The sequence below is a fragment of the Solanum tuberosum genome, unplaced genomic scaffold (assembly GCF_000226075.1).
Source record: "Solanum tuberosum cultivar DM 1-3 516 R44 unplaced genomic scaffold, SolTub_3.0 scf00149, whole genome shotgun sequence".
NCBI lineage: Eukaryota > Viridiplantae > Streptophyta > Magnoliopsida > Solanales > Solanaceae > Solanum > Solanum tuberosum.
Genome location: NW_006239072.1, coordinates 245,844 through 262,668, shown reverse-complemented (window position 1 = coordinate 262,668; position 16,825 = coordinate 245,844). Strand labels below are relative to the sequence as shown.

Below are 16,825 nucleotides of genomic sequence, written 5' to 3'. Positions count from 1 at the left end.
GGGGGGTTGTTTTTTTTTTTGGGGGGGGGGGGGTAAATGGTGCAGTGTTAAGAATGGGTAATAAGTAATCACTGAAGAAATGTGTGTATGAACAGACAGAAGAAATGCTAGAATTACAGTGTGGAGTGGTACTTTAGCATTCATGTGCATATGAGAAACAAATAAACTCTAAATAATAATGAAGCACTTCTCAAAATACCTGTAGAAATACAGAGATAGTACCAAACGAGTGCCATAATAAGGGGGGCAAATCCTGGAAGAGTTCCCTCTTCTGGAAAAGGAAAACAAAGACAACAAGTGTTTTTAGGCAAATCTTAAGAGTATTTGGCAGAACAACAAAATGATACTCAACCCAAAACGCCAAATTAGTTGGTGTTCCACATATACTAATACACACAAATATGAGGACATTGTTGAAGAGGGGTCAGCAGCAAAATAGGAGTATTAAGGCAGACATCAATTGTGCAACAATTTCTCAAAAAGAAGAAATTATAATTATGCAGCCAGAGGGAGACGCCGGAGTTAAAAAGTCCCATTAGTCCAATTTTATCAATTAGAATATCACTGTTGCTCTAGATAATCAGTTATGCAACCTTAGGTAGAACACTGGAGTTGAAAACCAGTTGTCTGTTAGGTTTCATTAACACATAGCAGTAGAAAAGAAAGAATATTGTTTGTATAAGCATGTGTGTGGTCACTATTTCGCTAGAGGAGGGATGGTAGAAGTAAGATGGCATTCACAATTTATTAACTATACATCATTCATAAAGTTTTCTACTTGCTAATTGTGAAGCTACAATTTCGACATTGAGATTGTTCTTTTTTTTTTTCTGTCCAAGAATTGAAGCTTCTTCATAATGAAATAGATCAATCCCAGATGAGATAACATGAAATATTCAGATTATAATAGGTACATGGAACTGAATCTCTTTTTTCTCCTACTATTCTCAAAAAGCATCTGATAGGTAAATCCGACAGTCGACAACATCATTTTCCATCTCAACTTTCGGTTAATCTAATTACAATTCAACTCTCTCAAGTGACAAGCATTTAATAGTCATCAAAACCCTCAATTTTACAGAACTTCACCATGATCAAGAATTGAAATTTATAAAATCATACCCCAATGAATCGATATAAAGCATAAAACGATAAGAAAATAAACGAAGATGAATAAACCTTGGAAAGTTCTAGAAGAGCATTTTCACGAAGATTAGGGTTGCAGAGATCAAGCACAAGCTGTTCAGCAGATTGCATTTTGCGATCCTTATTGACCGGTGCTCCGGCACTAGAAGACGATGATGACATACCATCTCTTCCTCTGAAACTGCTGACACCGACTGAGAGAGACTGAGGTAAGTTTGCCATTCTAAAGCCTTAATCGAATGCTTTTATCTTTTTCTTCCTTTCGCTTTACCTACTTTATTTTCTCTTCCTTTTTCTTCTGTTCCCAAACTGTACAACGACAAAATTCACCGTTTGATTACTTTGATAAAGAAAATTTATTGTTTTATCTAAAACATCGACACCATCAATGAACAAAACCTACCATTCACGTGCTTGTGCATGCTAGGAGCATTTCATAGTAATTTTCAAGATTGATTTGGTCTTAGTTTTTTTGGAATAAAACCTAATTAAAAATAAATAATAGTTTTTGTATCATTTATCTATTAATAGTGATTAGATTTGATCTTCGATCTATTCTAAGAAACTATATATTTTGACAATGGAATTTATTGATAATCAATGAAGAGGATCATTAATGAAATGTATAAGTCATTTTCTGATGTAATTGAAGACAAAAAGGGAAGATTTGTGAGATTGAGTTGAATGGTATATTCTTCGTTTTTTTGAGATTGACTTGGAGTTTAATTTCTTCGGCATCAAATCTAATTAAAATGATAGTTTTTGAAACTGAAGTCTAGAAGGGGAATCCGAGTAAATCATCATCTGCAAAAAAAAAATGATAGTCTTTCCAATTGTTTTCCATTAACCAGATATGATTTGATATAATCAGTGATAGAGTTTAGATTTAAGGAGAGGAGGTACAAAACTTACTTATGGTTGTACGCATTAAGCTTCAGATGGGTTACGTCTTGGCTTGTAGATCTGCATTGGAAGAACGACTTTAACCTTAGCAGCAGCGAAGTCTAGAACTCAGAGATTACTGATTTCAATGTCCTGAGGATGAGATTCAAGCCCGTGCAAGTGTTCCTCCACTTGTGCGTCTTCAGAATACTAAGTGCACAAAGATGATTGAACTTGCTTTATGTCGATTTTCAATTCCTTTTTTTTGGAATCTCGAGCTAGCTTAATGGAGCACCGATGATAGAGATGCAATTTGGAAACGGTGTGGAGATGGAGACTTCCAGCGGACTCTACAAGGATTGAGAGTCCTTTCCTCTGTCCACTTCCCTAATTAGACCTTTACCATAGTTGTTTTTTTTTTTTTCTTTCTTTCGCTTGTTTTATTTGTGTATTTAGCACTTTGGGCTAAGTCATTATTTTTGTACAGATCTTATTTTAGTTTATGAAATGGGCCCAGTTGGGTCGTTTAACTATATATATATATACATATAAAATCAATGAGGTGATCATAATAAAATTTACTAGTCATTTTCAAATGTAATTTGTGCATATCATCATATCAGTGATAGCCCCACCTATGCTTGGACTCATGCACCTTAAAACAATTTGCTCAGAATGCTCTCGTCACATTTCTCAAGGGTATCTCACATGTTTCTCAATGTTCTTTTCAGCGTAAAAGTTGAAAACATTTTTCCTACTTTAGATCAATGCACTTATAGACATGGAACATAGATATATAGGTATTAATCAACTAAGTCGTAAGATATGGAATGATCATGTCTTACTTGTGCACTTAATAGGTGAATCCCTATGTTGCTCGGATCATCCAAAAATATTGTCGCACCCGTGTCGGATCCTCCAAAAATGCACTACTTTTGAAGTATTTGCCATGCACTCGGTCGATATTTTTGAAGAGTCTGAGAAACATTCCTGCACATATAGTGTTATGAGTCCCAAATTGATTGTGGGAAAAAAAATTAGTCTCCTTACATGGTATTAGGAAATCCTCACCTTATGACCTACTTTTGGGGTTGCTCTAGGCTCAAGGTTCATTTTTTCTATATGGAATTTGTTAAAGAATGAAAAAGTCAAACATCGGTGGTTAATGAGATTATTGCACGAAATATGATTATAGCATAAATCAAGAGAGAACCTGAGTAAGATATACTTCCAAGTTGAAACGAACCCTGCTACCTGCTTCATCCTGGAATTGGAATGTGGAACTATGTATAAATCAACTGAACTTTGATTCCTGCAAACTCCGGATAGTTGCTAAAGCTGCAGAATTCTCTGCATCTTTTACTCGTGACTTTTCATCCCCCATCACAAAAAGCATGCCTTCAGCAATTATAATATGCACAGAGCATATAAACCTCCTATCATGAGCAGGACCTATCTCTTTCTCTACTCTGCAAACATCAGAAAGCAAACAATAACGGAACCAAATTCATACATTTAATGTGACTGCAACAGAAACAGAAAAAAATTGGCAGCAACTGGATATTGAGACAAACAAATCCAGAAAGAATTACCATAAGAAAATCTATCCCAAATGGAACACATGCATTAACCATGTTGCTAGTCCAGAACAACCATTTTATATGGAGTGCTCTCAAGAGAAAATAAAATCTTAAAATATGAAACCTCAAACGTCAGACATTTCAAAATATTTTTAAAACATAATACTTGAATAAGTTCATTTTACTGTTGTCTGTTCAAAGAGTATAAGTCAGCAATGTATGTTAGTATGTCAATGAATGATATAGTTCTAATTTTGTCTTTGTACTCCCATATAATTATAAAATCCTATGTAATTCTGTGCAGTCAAACCTTAAAGCTACTACTGAGTAGAGAAACATTGGTAGTTTCACTGCTCAGTATTGAATCAATGTTTGATCATATGTTACCTACTTTCCTTTATGGATTGACAAGGAGATATACAGCCAGGATTAAGAACATAATACTAGGATTCCCTGATACAACATGTTACGCATGTTAGACTTGATAAAACAATTTGTGCTTGCAGCCATAGATTGAGTACAAGCGAAAAAAGTAACAACTTTATCCACCAAACAGATATCTGACAAAAATGGCACTAAGTCACTCATGAGAACAACTACACTCAAAAGAAAAAGACTAACCTGTAAGTTGGTTTGGGCCATTTCTCTCTCTGGCAAAGCTCATTCAGCTTCTGCTTTGCTCCTTCACACTCTTTTTTTTTTTTTTTTTTGATAACCGAGAAATCCGTCTGTGACCCGCCCTTTGGACCAATCACAGCCTTCTAAACTCGGTGGATAATGGGCCCGCCCCTCTACCCTTCTCCACTTAAATACCGGGCTTCGCTTTGCATGGTGTGGGGCTTGAACCTGTGACCTAAGCCACAAATCCTCCACCTTTTGCCACTTGAGCTAGGCCTTGGGGGCGCTCCTTCACACTCTTTTGTTGGGTCAAATTCAACATCCATCTTTTTTTTTCTGAAATGTTATAGATTCAACATCCCTCTTTTTTCTCTGGAATGGAACAAATTCAACATCCATCTTATCACAAGGGTTATAGAACAACTCTTTTAGAGCAGCTTTTGCCACTTGAAGCTTTGCATTTTCTTTGTGCTCAGACGAAGCTGATGCAATAAATTGTCCATCAAGATAGACGCTAGCTATGTTTTTATCTCCCTCTTTCCGATGTTCTACATCAACTTGTTTTCCATCCTTTTTGCAAAGTCCAAACAACATTGTTACAGGCTGTGGTTGTTCTTCCAACGTATTCAGCATAATAATAGGCTCTAGTAGGCCTCTGAAGATCTAAACCAAAAACGGCAACTAGATAATCTAAACATCAGGACGTCATTTCTCTTTGTAAAACAAGAATGTCCTATTTATAGCTCAAGAAAATAATTGTATTCATAAGACATTGATGAAATCTCTGAAATAAATCAATCATTGGAGCAAAGAAAGAAATGCTACATCTGCCTACAGGTGTCTGTGTGGGCAAATTGGCTCTCATGGGCTTTCTCATTGAATCACTCACCAATTTTCTGCAATTGTAATACCTCATCATTTCTTCCCTTCCAAGTTTGATTTTCAATGATACGAAACCCAATTATGAGATTCTTCTTCATGTAAAAGAAATTCAAATTTCAAATTGTAACCTTCTATCTCTCTCTCTCTCTCACACACAGCCTTTTTCTATAAGGGTAATATTATAAAAGGATTGTGGAAGCACTAACCTAGTGTGTCAAAATTAAAATTGTTCAAATCCCTAATCATGTCCAGCATGAAATCTATTACATATATCAAATTGCGCCGAAAAAGCTAGCAAAAATCACATGTGCTTAAAAGTGACATTCCTAGGACAAGCACACAATTTAATTGCAAGAAGAGTTTCAGTAAAATACCAAAAAGAATCACAATTGAATTTTTTGTTTTAGGAATACATGTTAATCATTTCTTTCATCAATTGGAGAATAACACATTAAAAACATTACTAGAGGAAAAAAGTTTTGCCTCTGAAAATTAACAAGCATACATAATGAGTTAATGACTACTAAGACATCACTCGGCTTGCAGCAAAAGTCACCAAAAGTCCAAAACATTAAACAGGGGTACAGCTTGAGTTAGTTTTATGCAAAGTTTACAAGGATAACTAGCTTTACAGTTTACATGAAAACAGGTTCAATAAATAACAGTTAAAACCCATTGTATACTAGCACTGAGGCTGTAAATTATAAGCACTTACTAATAGCCAATAAGCCTGCGAGACTCAACTCTTTGATTCCACATAAACCACATTTTCAAGTTAAAATCAAAATCCAGAGGAACAAATATAGAGAATCCGTATAGCCAACCTAACTAGTTGGGATTAAGGCGTAGTTGATAGATACATTGGTACTCTAAATCCAGAAAGGATAAAGAAAAGAGAGTTTCCATAAGATCCTTGGCCACTACAACCTTAAATAGTAAAAAAGAAACTGACCACCCAGACAGCATTCACATCAAAGCCACAATCCAAATATACAGCCCCCATTACCGACTCCACAATGTCTGCAAGAACCTTTGGTGTTTTTATCATTCCTCCATAGAACTCCATCTCCTCCTCCTGTTGCACTGTTATCACAAATTCCTTCACCTACGTGCAAAATCAAAGTCTCCTCTATTACAATTTCACAAAGGAACTACTGTAATCAGTTCGATGATCTTGTGCTGATATGCGCAATGATACAATGTTACCAATGACGTGCCATATGCGATGGATAACTGGAATCTTCACTACATGAAACAATACGGCCTTAGAAGTTTAAAGACTTACAGAAGGAAACAAAACAGACATACATATTGGATAAGATGTAACTTCTGAACTAGACTAGCCAAACCAAAGGACTTTTTAGATTAATACATTTCGTAATTTTTGGGAACTTGCTTATATGAGCAATCCATATAGTAATTGGGAGGAGTTCTCCCGAGTTCATATTTTCTACTTTGTTTACTTTTACAAAGCTAGTTACTCTCTATCGTGGAGGAGTCCTCCACAACTTAGATGATCAAACTGTACTTTGAGCATCCATCTAGTTATATATACATTTTTAAAGACCTTAAAGAGTAAAAGGGATGGCATGCCTACCCTTCTTTTTATGATCTCAAAAGGTAAAATTGTCATTTCCCTTCCTTCATGTATTTAATATTTGAAGGAAAAACACACAAATTACCCTCCCAAACTTATCCAGAAAAGCCTATTACATGCTTTAACTTTACAGGCATTCCTTTACACCCTATTCTCGAGGGTTCATTTATGTTTTTACCCAATTTTTTAACATTAACATATGAGGCAGAGGTCAATATGTGACCAGTGGCATCACTAAGTGGATTTGTCTTAATTTTTATTAAATGTTTACTTGTGTACACTCTCTATTAGATGCTTAATAGATACCTCTTTGTTTGATAGTTACTCCGTTCGCCTCGGAAAACTTGTCACTATCAGCTTCTCTATTGTTAAATAAACAATATGCACTTTGACCAACATTTTGAAGAAATGCAACTTATAGTATTTTATGTTTATCTTATGAACATCTAAATTTCAATTTTAAAATATTTAATAAATGCAATCCAATTTAGCTCGAAGATTAGTCAAATTGGCTTTAGTAAATCCAAAAGCCACAACTATTTTTGGACAGAAGAGAAACTACAACAAAACTTAAACTACACAACAATGTGAAGTAATGCATATAAGTTAAATACTACTATGTACCTTTTCATCGAGGATTGCCGAATCGCGGCGGAGGTACTCGTAGAGGCCATGCCGGACGGCAACTCTAGCAAGCTTTTCCGTACTTACATTGGCAGAACGAAGGTCAGTAAGCTTACCACAGTCAACATCAGGGTAAGTCATGAAGAAATAACTGGAAATAGCTAAGCCAAGAGCGGCGTCGCCGACGAATGCTAGCCGCTGGTAATTAGTAATTAAATTAGGACAGGAAGAGTGAGTAAGAGCTTCTTCTAGAAGCTTCGTATTCTTAAATCGATATTTCAATAGCTCTTCCACTGCCTGTACTGATGTCGCCGTGTTCGTAATTTCTTCCTCCGGCGGTGGCAACCTATTTGCGTCGGTCACCATCGCGCAAACTTCCGGCGGTTGCATGTGTTCTGAATGTTAAAATCCGGTGGGGTGCGCCTTGCGCGCGCGAAAACAGTACTTTTCCCGGGCGAAGAAAACTGAGTTGTATCAGAGAAGTGCAAATGCCTGATTGAATTGCTACGTTCCAGAATTTAGGCATTACTATGGAAATTTATAAGTTATAGATGAAAAGCCTTCCAACTTTTCTTTAAAAAATATAAAATTAAACAAATAGTATAAAAAAAAATTAAAAGTACACATGATAAAAAAAGATTTTGAACATGTTCAATTTTAGATCTACATCTAATATAAAAAAAAAAATTGGTTGGACGCATATTTAAATCAACCTATCTTTTAAAAAAATTGAAAGTAAATTGATAGACCTAAATATATAATTTTATTATTTTAATTTATATATAACTAATACCAAGATAACTTATTGAGCATAAATTATACATAAATTTCTTTACAAGTCATACAAGTATTAATTATGTAGAATTATTAAAATACAACGAATAGCTTTTATATAACATTTGAAACCTATCAATTAAATATTGTATTAATACATGAATAACTTTTATATTATTTTCAAACGAAACAATGTGTAAAATTAGGTATTGTCTTTTACAGTAACCAAACAGATCTTTAATATACAAGGGCTCAACTTTGCTTCTTCATATAATCTCATATATAAAATTTAAAATAGATAATGTATACACAGACTTTACCTTGACGTAAAAAAGGTATAGATGATTTCTAATAGCCCTTTCAACTCAAATAAAGCATTTCAAAGTAAATATGAAAAGAAAATACAAAGAAAAAATTATGATGCAAAGAATGATCCAGTTCAATATTACTATTATGCAAGATGTGATATTAAAATAAGAAATCATCTTTATTAACTTTAACTACTTATAAATATAAAATTTGAGCACTAATAACATGAAGGACTTCATTAAACAGGGGAAGTCGACTCGGTAAATGCAGTCTTTCTGGCATATATTTATGCCATTAACGATGACTGCTTTCATACTTGCAACAAAAATATTTGCTAGGACTAACAAAAATTATGATGAATCGGTAAGTACTCATGTTAGAGAGCACTTTACTACCACTCTGAGACTTTCCAACGCAAAGTCAGATTTAGTCGTTCCCCAATGACAATAGAGTACAGACACAGTAGGAAACCAAAAAAAAAGGTTTGCATATAGGTCCAATAATATTCTTAATCTTATAATAATAATCTTCATGATTATTCACATAATGGACTACAGCATAAATGCATTCTAAAGTGCTACAACAAAGACTAGGAAGTCTTATTTAAGTTCTATTTGTATGAAATTCAGTTCACAGCATATGATCAAATCCTCCAGCCTGTAAAGCAACCCGATTTCCATTAACGCTATGGAGTAATTGTTGCAGCCACCTCCTCGTCATTGGATCGTCCTGACAACATAACACAACAAAGATGGTCATGGTCAGAAAAAAATAACAAGGGTCTAATGCAGGGGGGGCTACTTATATTGTCAAGTATTACGTACACGAAGACAACTCTGGAAGGTGGTATCTCCAAGTATATCGGGAAGACAACCTCTCAGTGCATCACATGCCCTGCCATAAACCAGGCACATCACCTTTAGCCTCACAGAAATGAGAAAGCCGAAGAGGACTCTGACATGTCACGCATAAGCAAGTTGAAAGGAAAACCAGGATGCTGATATACAGAAAACTAACCTTGGATTATCTGACAAACGAAGATAGCACCTAATTATGTGTTTCAGCAATCTTGATGAAGGTTGTTCAGCAAGTGTGCCGACCATATTCCCTAGAACTCGGGCTACTGCAAAAAACCTTTCCGCTGTGGTACAGATGTAATCTAGACCCACATCATCTAGAAGGATTTTTTGCACAATGAAAGTTGCAACCTGTCAGCATGAACAAAGTTAGATGCATGAAAATCTAATTAAGTCGAGGAAGGACATTACTGGAAACTGGCTTTGGGGAAGGACTAACAGTTTTCGATAATTCACTCCCCATCTCCATCGTGCGCAAGCACAGCGGAATTATTTCTGTTGAAAGAAGAAAACTGATAACTTCAGTGTCATCCACCTGCGCAGAGAAAATCAAAAGAAACAAAGTACCTTAAACCTTTAGAATAACAATTGAATAAGGTAGGTTAAGCATATCATACATAGCATCATTAGCTCCTGATATTATAACTAGTCATGGTTTCCTTCTCATGTCATTCCCTGTAGATATGATCATGAATGAAATGTTTACATTAACAACAATGGAAGTAGAAGAAGAGACGCATGAAATACAGTAGACAATAACCTTCACAAGGGCACCAATGACACCTAAGCTTGTAAGTCTCAGATATTCAAAAGGTCTTGACTTGCTCGTTGTATTAAGAAAGGGGTACAGATACAAAGGAATATGTGCTGCAAAGTAGAAAACAGTCAGAAAGATTTATTCAAGGGAAACCATATATCCCAACTATGAAGGATCACAACTACAATTATCATCACACAAAATTCTATCCAGATCTCAAGAACACATCATGATTATGAAGTCCATTGATTTGGTTTTTTTAATGAGATGTATGTACTTTTAAGTTTTTGAAGGCTACAAAGCATTGTACATGAATAATTTGGGCCTGGGGTAGTTATCTAAGACAACATGCTTGTGTTACACCGACCAGGGCTTCAATGAACCTAAGACCACAAACATGTAATCTTTTTCATCCTCTTTATGGACATCAGTGACTGCCAAGGAAGGATGGTCTTTATTACTCGACAGTTGTGAATTCCGAGGAAAAGAAAACCCAAGTATAATTTTCTTTTTACTATAAGTCCTGGATAAGATAAATCCAAGTTCAATGTCTTCATATGTAAATCAAATTCGAATTCTCCCCCAAAGATTTATCATACGAATGCAAAGTCGCATTAATGTGATACTATTTGGATCTTATTGTTTGACTTGTGTGTGTGGAATTCCCTTTGACAAGTAAATAAGAGTTATATCTATTTTATATTAAAAACATAAAACCCCTAACTTGAAAGTTCAATTCAAAAATATCCTTATTACTATCTTATCTTTAAAAAAAAAAAAAACTACAAATACACACAACAGACACCTCTTGAAGAGACCCCTTCCATGTTCCTCTAGCCAACTACTTATAGAAGAAAAAAAAACATTAAATCATATGAATGATGCGTTAAAAACCAAATGGCTACAAACTAACCCCAAGCCAAGTACTAATCTGCTTTCTACACTTTTTCTTTCTTGAAGTGTTAACTAAGTATTAAACTAAATTTCAGAACTATGGGTGATGCAGAGCAGAGTATGGCTATACAAGGAACTATGGAAAAAATATACAATGTTTGATCAATAAGAGGAGATTGAAGTGGCATGGAACCAGTAGGTCAAATTCTGCACTTTTAGTATGGAACCAAGTCAAATTGTGTAACTTTATGGACTATCAATCACTAATCGATCGGCATACTAAAGACACTGAATCACAACAACATAATCGCATTATACTCCGTTTTAAGGGACGTAAACTGAATCACGTGAGTTCACAACGGAGCAGATCATACAAACAGTTACAAACTAATAAATCATGAAGAGCACAGTTGCCAAATAAATTTGGATGCAAAATCTAAACACTACTTGCGTTGTATGCTTCATTGGAGCAAAGAGTTCTTTATCAGAAATATTTTAAACAAGTCTCCCATAATAATTCTATTTCTGTTTACGTTCAATGTCATCAAAACTTTACCTCTTCGAAAGTTGAAATTGTAAAGCAAACACAACCATAACTTGTAAGGAAATATTATCCCAAGAGCATTTATATGCTATGAAGGAAAATGTTTTCCACGAAAAGTGATATCCTAGAAAATGTCTTATTGGAAAATAAGTGGGTTTCAAACCAAACACAACCGTTACTAGTTTTAGTTTTCTCTAGAGCTTTAATATGCTGAACCGTGGTTTTTGAATTTATTTTATGAATAGGAACATACACCACAAATATCATTTATAAAAAAAGTATTAGATAAGATATGCTTTATTACATTTTTGTACTCATAAAAGCAAAATAAGTAAAAAATAATATGCATCTGATAAAAAAATTATTCTTCATCATTGAAGATTCAGATGAAACAATTAATCATTGAGCTTGAAAAACAAGTCATGATACAGCGATCCATATTGATCGTTCAATAAAACTTGTACTTTATTCTTTCATAAATAAATATTTAGTCAAAAAAATGCTTTTAATGGTGTAGAAATTATTTTACAAATGGCTAATATATGAATGGGTATATTTACACTCGAGAAGCTAGTTAAGTGAAAAAGCACTGAGCAAGTGCCTAAGGTATAAGAGATGTAACTATGAGGAGAGTTGAGATTTTTGGGTCTGTGTAGTTGCTATGGAAAGAATTTGCACCCAAAAGCAACTGCAAATAAACATAGGCAACAATATTCTAGCTTTCCAACGACATTCCACCTAAAAGTACAGTCATTGTATATCAAAAAGGCCAAGCTTATTGCCTTTAACAAACAGATAAGAGAACTTTAAAAAAAGGAAGAGAATCTTTACCATTGAGGAACAACATTCTGGTGTCAGGATGAGAGGCTACGCACTGCAAAATAGAAAGCAATCAGAAACTACTTCAATAGGAAAGATAGAAGATTTGACCTTGACCAGCAAGAAAACTAAATAACAGAGGCATAGTGGGAAACTGGGAATACAATTACATCTTAAAACACTTGGCACTATGATAACAACAGATATTTGGAAGTGACACTTCCATGCTCCAAGAAAGAAATAAACTCAAAACTACTTCACTACTAACAGGTATTTTTTTACAAGGAAAAAAATTAAAAATTTGAACACCTCTCAGCCTGTTGTGTTCACCCTCCACCTTTCTTAATACATATTAACACAACCCCAAGCATATCCAATTCTCTACACCTACTGCCGAAATTTCATCGTTATAAAGATCATATAATGACAATAACTCATTACTTTAAAGATTAACAGCAAGAAAAAACAGTATCAAGAATCAGAGAGAAAAAGTCCACAAGGAAAGGAAGTTTATATACCTGAAGAAGTGCTAGTGCATTACAAACTCTATTGGATAGTGCAGGAGTCAGAGTTGGAGGCGACAAAACAGGGTAGATAGAAATTATCTCCTGCAAACATGCAAATTAACGTTTACAAACTTATAGAAACAGCTAGTGACTTCCACACTATATAAATAAGAATCAAATAGCTGGCCAGAAAATATCAACAATAGAAGGTCAAGAAATACAAATTAAATAGTTGAGAACAGAAGTCCAGAATCTTATCAGTAGAATGAGTAACTGAACCAATAATATTGCTTCTGATACAGCATCCAACCACTTACATAGAGTAGGTTTTGTTTACCATCCAGGTTGGGTCAAGTTACAAAAGCAATTAAACTGAGATTAGATCAAATGACAATAATTTCTCCTCCTAGTGGTGATATTTTCATTTTTTGGGTTAATGTCTCCTCGAAGTGGGGTTTTGGCTCCATTGGTTTCATCAACATCCAACAAATACGGAAAAGCAATTGGGATTCTATTTTGAGACTTTACCTGTATATTTATTTCCAATTTTTACCTCAAATCATTTTATTCCATTTTTGTTCTAGTCAATGATAAAGCAATCCAACATATACAATGAAAATGACATACATTGTCTAGTTTCCATTATTGGAAAACCAACCTTGTTGTGAGCTGAGTACAAATTACAAAAAGGGAAGCACCCCATGGGCCAATGTGGGACTAACACCACTCCCTCCCAAGCAGCCAGAAATTTCACAAAAAAAATTTATCATCATAAGAGACTACAAGATGTTAAGAAAGAAAAAACTAGGACTCTATGTGATGCTTTCAATTTTAAATATTTGAGTTCCTGAGAAACCCCAATTAAAAGGTCATTAAGATGTTTCCTTGACATCTTTGTTGTATGCTTCATTTTATTCCTTGCTTTTAATGGTTCAGTGTGAAGCATAGGTAATCAATAATCATTGAAGAAATGTGTGTACAAATAGACAGACAAAATGCTGGAATTACATGGAGTGGTACTTTAACATTCATGTGCATCTGAGAGATGAAATGAACTCTAAATTATAATGGAACACTTTCCAAAATACCTGTAGCAGAGCAGCGATAGTAGCACATGAGTTCCACAATAAAGGGGCCAAATCCTGGAAAAGTTCCCTTTTCTGGAAAAGAAAAACAAAGGCAATAAGTCTTTTTTAGGTAAATCTTAATACTATTTAGCATAACAACAAAATGATACCCAATCTAAAATGCCAAATTATTTGGTGTTCCACATATTCACAAATATGAGTACATTGTTGAAGAGGAGTCAGCAGCGAAATAAGAGTATTGGGGTAGACACCAACTGTTCATCCATTGATCCAAAAGAAGAAATTACAATTACGCAGCCTAAGGGAGACGACAGATTTAAGAAGCCCCATTAGTCCAGTTTTATCAAGTCAAATAAAATACCACTGCTGCTTCAATTACAATTCAACTCTTCAAAAGTGACAAGCGTCTAATAAACCTAGTATCCCCATTCTTTTACAATTCTCAAATTTTAGCTCTAAGACATGGAAGAAACACTGATGCCTAAACTCTCAATTTTAGGCAACTTCACCATAATCCAAAATTGAATTATACAAAATCATGCCCCGAGGAGTTGATATAAAAAACAAAACGATATGACACTTAAACAAAATATGGAAGTAAACCTCTGAACCTCTTTTTTTCCTCCTACAATTCTCATTAAACAACGATAACATCATTTTCCATCTCAATTTTTGGTGAATTCAACTCTCTAAAGTGATAAGCATCTTAATAGTCATCAAAACCTAGTATCTCGATTCTTATACTATTCTCAAACTTTAGCCCTAGGTACAAACCTCTCCAATATACAAAACTTCACCATAATCCATAATTGATTTATACAAAATCATGTCTGCTGAGTCAATTGAAAGAACAAAACTATACAACAGTAAAACAAAAACATGAAAATGAACCTCTAAAGTGAGAGGAATAAACCTTAGAAAGCTCTAGAAGAGCATTTTCACGAAGTTCAGGATTGCTGAGATCAAGCACTAGCTGTTCAGCCGATTGCATGTTGCGATCGTTATTAGCCGAAGCTCCGGCACCGGCCAACGACGGCGATGCAACTCCTCCAAAACCTCCGAAACCTCCGCCGGCGCCGATTGAGAACTGAGGTAAGTTGGTCATGCCCTCAATCGAATGCTCTCTTTCGTTTTCCTCTTTTCGCTTTCTCTGCCTTTTTTTCCCTCTTTATTCGGATTAAACAAAGACGAAATCCGCCGTTTTATTTAAAACCGTGGCATTATGTAGAGGTGTCCATGTTTCTTAAAACCATTTAACCCATGGAATCCATTTTTTGATTATTATTTTTTTACAAAAAAATAATATTTTTTTATATAAATTTATAATATAATAATTGTATATAAACCTTTGAAATTCACATAATTTTTTGTATCGAATTGTACTGAATAATACATGAGTAAAATATATTATATATAATAAATTTATAATTCTTTTTCTTCTCTTTATGAACTAAGCAACATAATTAAAACGTAAACTTCTATTACTAAAATTTGTTATATTTATTATTCAAGTAGAAATTAAATTAGTTCTAATATCTCGATTTATAAGTAATACCTAGGAAGCTACACGATATTTAATGATCTTGGGTAATAAGCTAAGAAGCTATAAGTTATTTTAAAAAATCTCTTTTATAATTTAAATTTTTTTTATCGGGTTTTTCCTTAATTTAACTAGACTCAATTTATTACTTTTATTTTGATTGACTTCTTCCCTCTCGTGTGATTTAAGTTATTTTTTTTGTTTTTTCTTAATGTTATTTTATATTATCATAAAATAATGGATAGAGTGATGATTGAAATTGATTCTCTCCTAATGAAGAATATCACAGAAAAAAATTGGAAGATTTTATTGCAAGTTGTGAGTAGGGGTATCAATGGAACGATTCGGTCGGTTATTTTTAAAAAATTATATCATCTCAACTTTTTGGGTATTTTATAATGTATAACTAATATTAGATTTTTTTTAAAACCATCCAATCATGTCGGTTTTCTTCGGTATCAGTATGGCTTGATTAATTTTTATTATTTTTTCACTTTTAAAGTATCACCTCAAAATATGTTATTATTAAAAAAATTCTTTCGCAAGTATATTCTTAAAAAAACACTTCAATTCTTCACCAAGAAGTCAACAATGTAAAATCATATTGTCATATTGTTTTATCTTAAGCATTTAATAGGAGTACTCGCATATGTTTTGTTGTATTGTTTGATAGAGTATCTATTATAGTATCTTTTAATTTTAAACCCAATTAATTAAAAACTAATTAAAGAGTAAATACCCAAAGTCGTCCAATCACTAGAGGCCTAGAACCTAGATTATATTTATATTTGAAAAAATTATAAAATATATTTAAAAAAATTGTTTTATATATTAAATTTAACATGTTGTTAAAGGTTATTCAGTTTCGTCCCAATTGTTAGGAACGGTTATACATTTACATAAAATCCACAATTTTATTGAAAAAATGATATAAATCGATTCGGTACGCTTAAATTCGGTCAATTCAGATGATTTTTCATATTCTTTTAACACCCCTAGACACACATCGATAGTGGGTTTGATTGAGTTTATAACTGCAATTTTTAAATCTGAAAAATGTCAAAATTCCATGAAAATCGACAAGCTTCCATACGATTTTTTGGATCTATATTCTTGAATTGGGAATAACTTTCGTTGATGGTTTGAAGAGTTCCATATGACTTAAAATTGAAGCTCATAGTTGAAAATGTAAAGCATCAACTTGAAATCTCCATTGGAGTAAGTTCAAAATTAGTTTGAGTTTAAATATCTACTTACCAAATGAGTTCAAAAGATGAAAAAAATAAATATATACAAATAAGTTAAACGAGCATCTATTACAGATACATAAAAAAATTATTTATATAAATATGTGATTTTTCATTTAAGGGAGTTCAAATGACCCCTCCTTGACCCCCCCCCCCCCCGC

At 33.8% G+C, this 16,825-nt stretch overlaps 2 protein-coding genes across 7 annotated transcripts in view; both read right to left on the bottom strand.

The window, feature by feature from the left end:
• The window catches only part of LOC102596009 (cell differentiation protein RCD1 homolog), an 11,320-nt gene extending 3,417 nt beyond the window's left edge, over positions 1-7,903 (bottom strand). The window contains exons 1-8 of one of the 5 annotated variants that reach the window (XM_015310965.1): positions 4,230-4,290; positions 3,242-3,497; positions 3,100-3,146; positions 2,874-3,018; positions 2,059-2,109; positions 1,422-1,455; positions 1,180-1,340; positions 200-271 (exon numbers count right to left, since the gene is read on the bottom strand). In XM_015310965.1, the coding sequence (XP_015166451.1) occupies positions 200-271; positions 1,180-1,308 (201 nt within the window). In that variant the 5' untranslated portion in view covers positions 1,309-1,340; positions 1,422-1,455; positions 2,059-2,109; ... (2 more) ...; positions 3,242-3,497; positions 4,230-4,290. The other 4 variants (XM_015310964.1, XM_006352458.2, XR_001474058.1 and 1 more) reach the window with 4 other exon arrangements.
• Positions 7,904-8,879: 976 nt separating this feature from the next.
• LOC102595126 (cell differentiation protein RCD1 homolog) lies at positions 8,880-15,076 on the bottom strand. 2 transcript variants are annotated; one of them, XM_006352455.2, is made up of 9 exons: positions 14,791-15,075; positions 13,878-13,949; positions 12,802-12,891; positions 12,296-12,338; positions 10,030-10,136; positions 9,709-9,804; positions 9,430-9,620; positions 9,237-9,306; positions 8,880-9,141 (listed from the first exon to the last, which is right to left on the bottom strand). In XM_006352455.2, the coding sequence occupies exons 1-9, from the start codon at positions 14,980-14,982 to the stop codon at positions 9,043-9,045; spliced, it is 960 nt and encodes a 319-aa protein (XP_006352517.1). In that variant the 5' UTR covers positions 14,983-15,075; the 3' UTR covers positions 8,880-9,042. The 2 variants fall into 2 exon arrangements, 1 of the variants encoding a protein (XP_006352517.1); XR_001474057.1 differs by having other exon boundaries at positions 9,112-9,141; positions 9,237-9,316; positions 14,791-15,076.
• Positions 15,077-16,825: the final 1,749 nt, after the last annotated feature.

Coding starts and splice junctions, on each gene's coding strand:
- LOC102595126 (XM_006352455.2), bottom strand. CDS start 14,982: ATGACCAACTTACCTCAGTTCTCAATCGGCGCCGGCGGAGGTTTCGGA. Junction 12,892..13,877: donor CTATCGCTGCTCTGCTACAG/GTATTTTGGAAA, acceptor GCATGTTTGCAG/GAGATAATTTCTATCTACCC. Junction 9,142..9,236: donor CCTTCCAGAGTTGTCTTCGT/GTACGTAATACT, acceptor TTATGTTGTCAG/GACGATCCAATGACGAGGAG.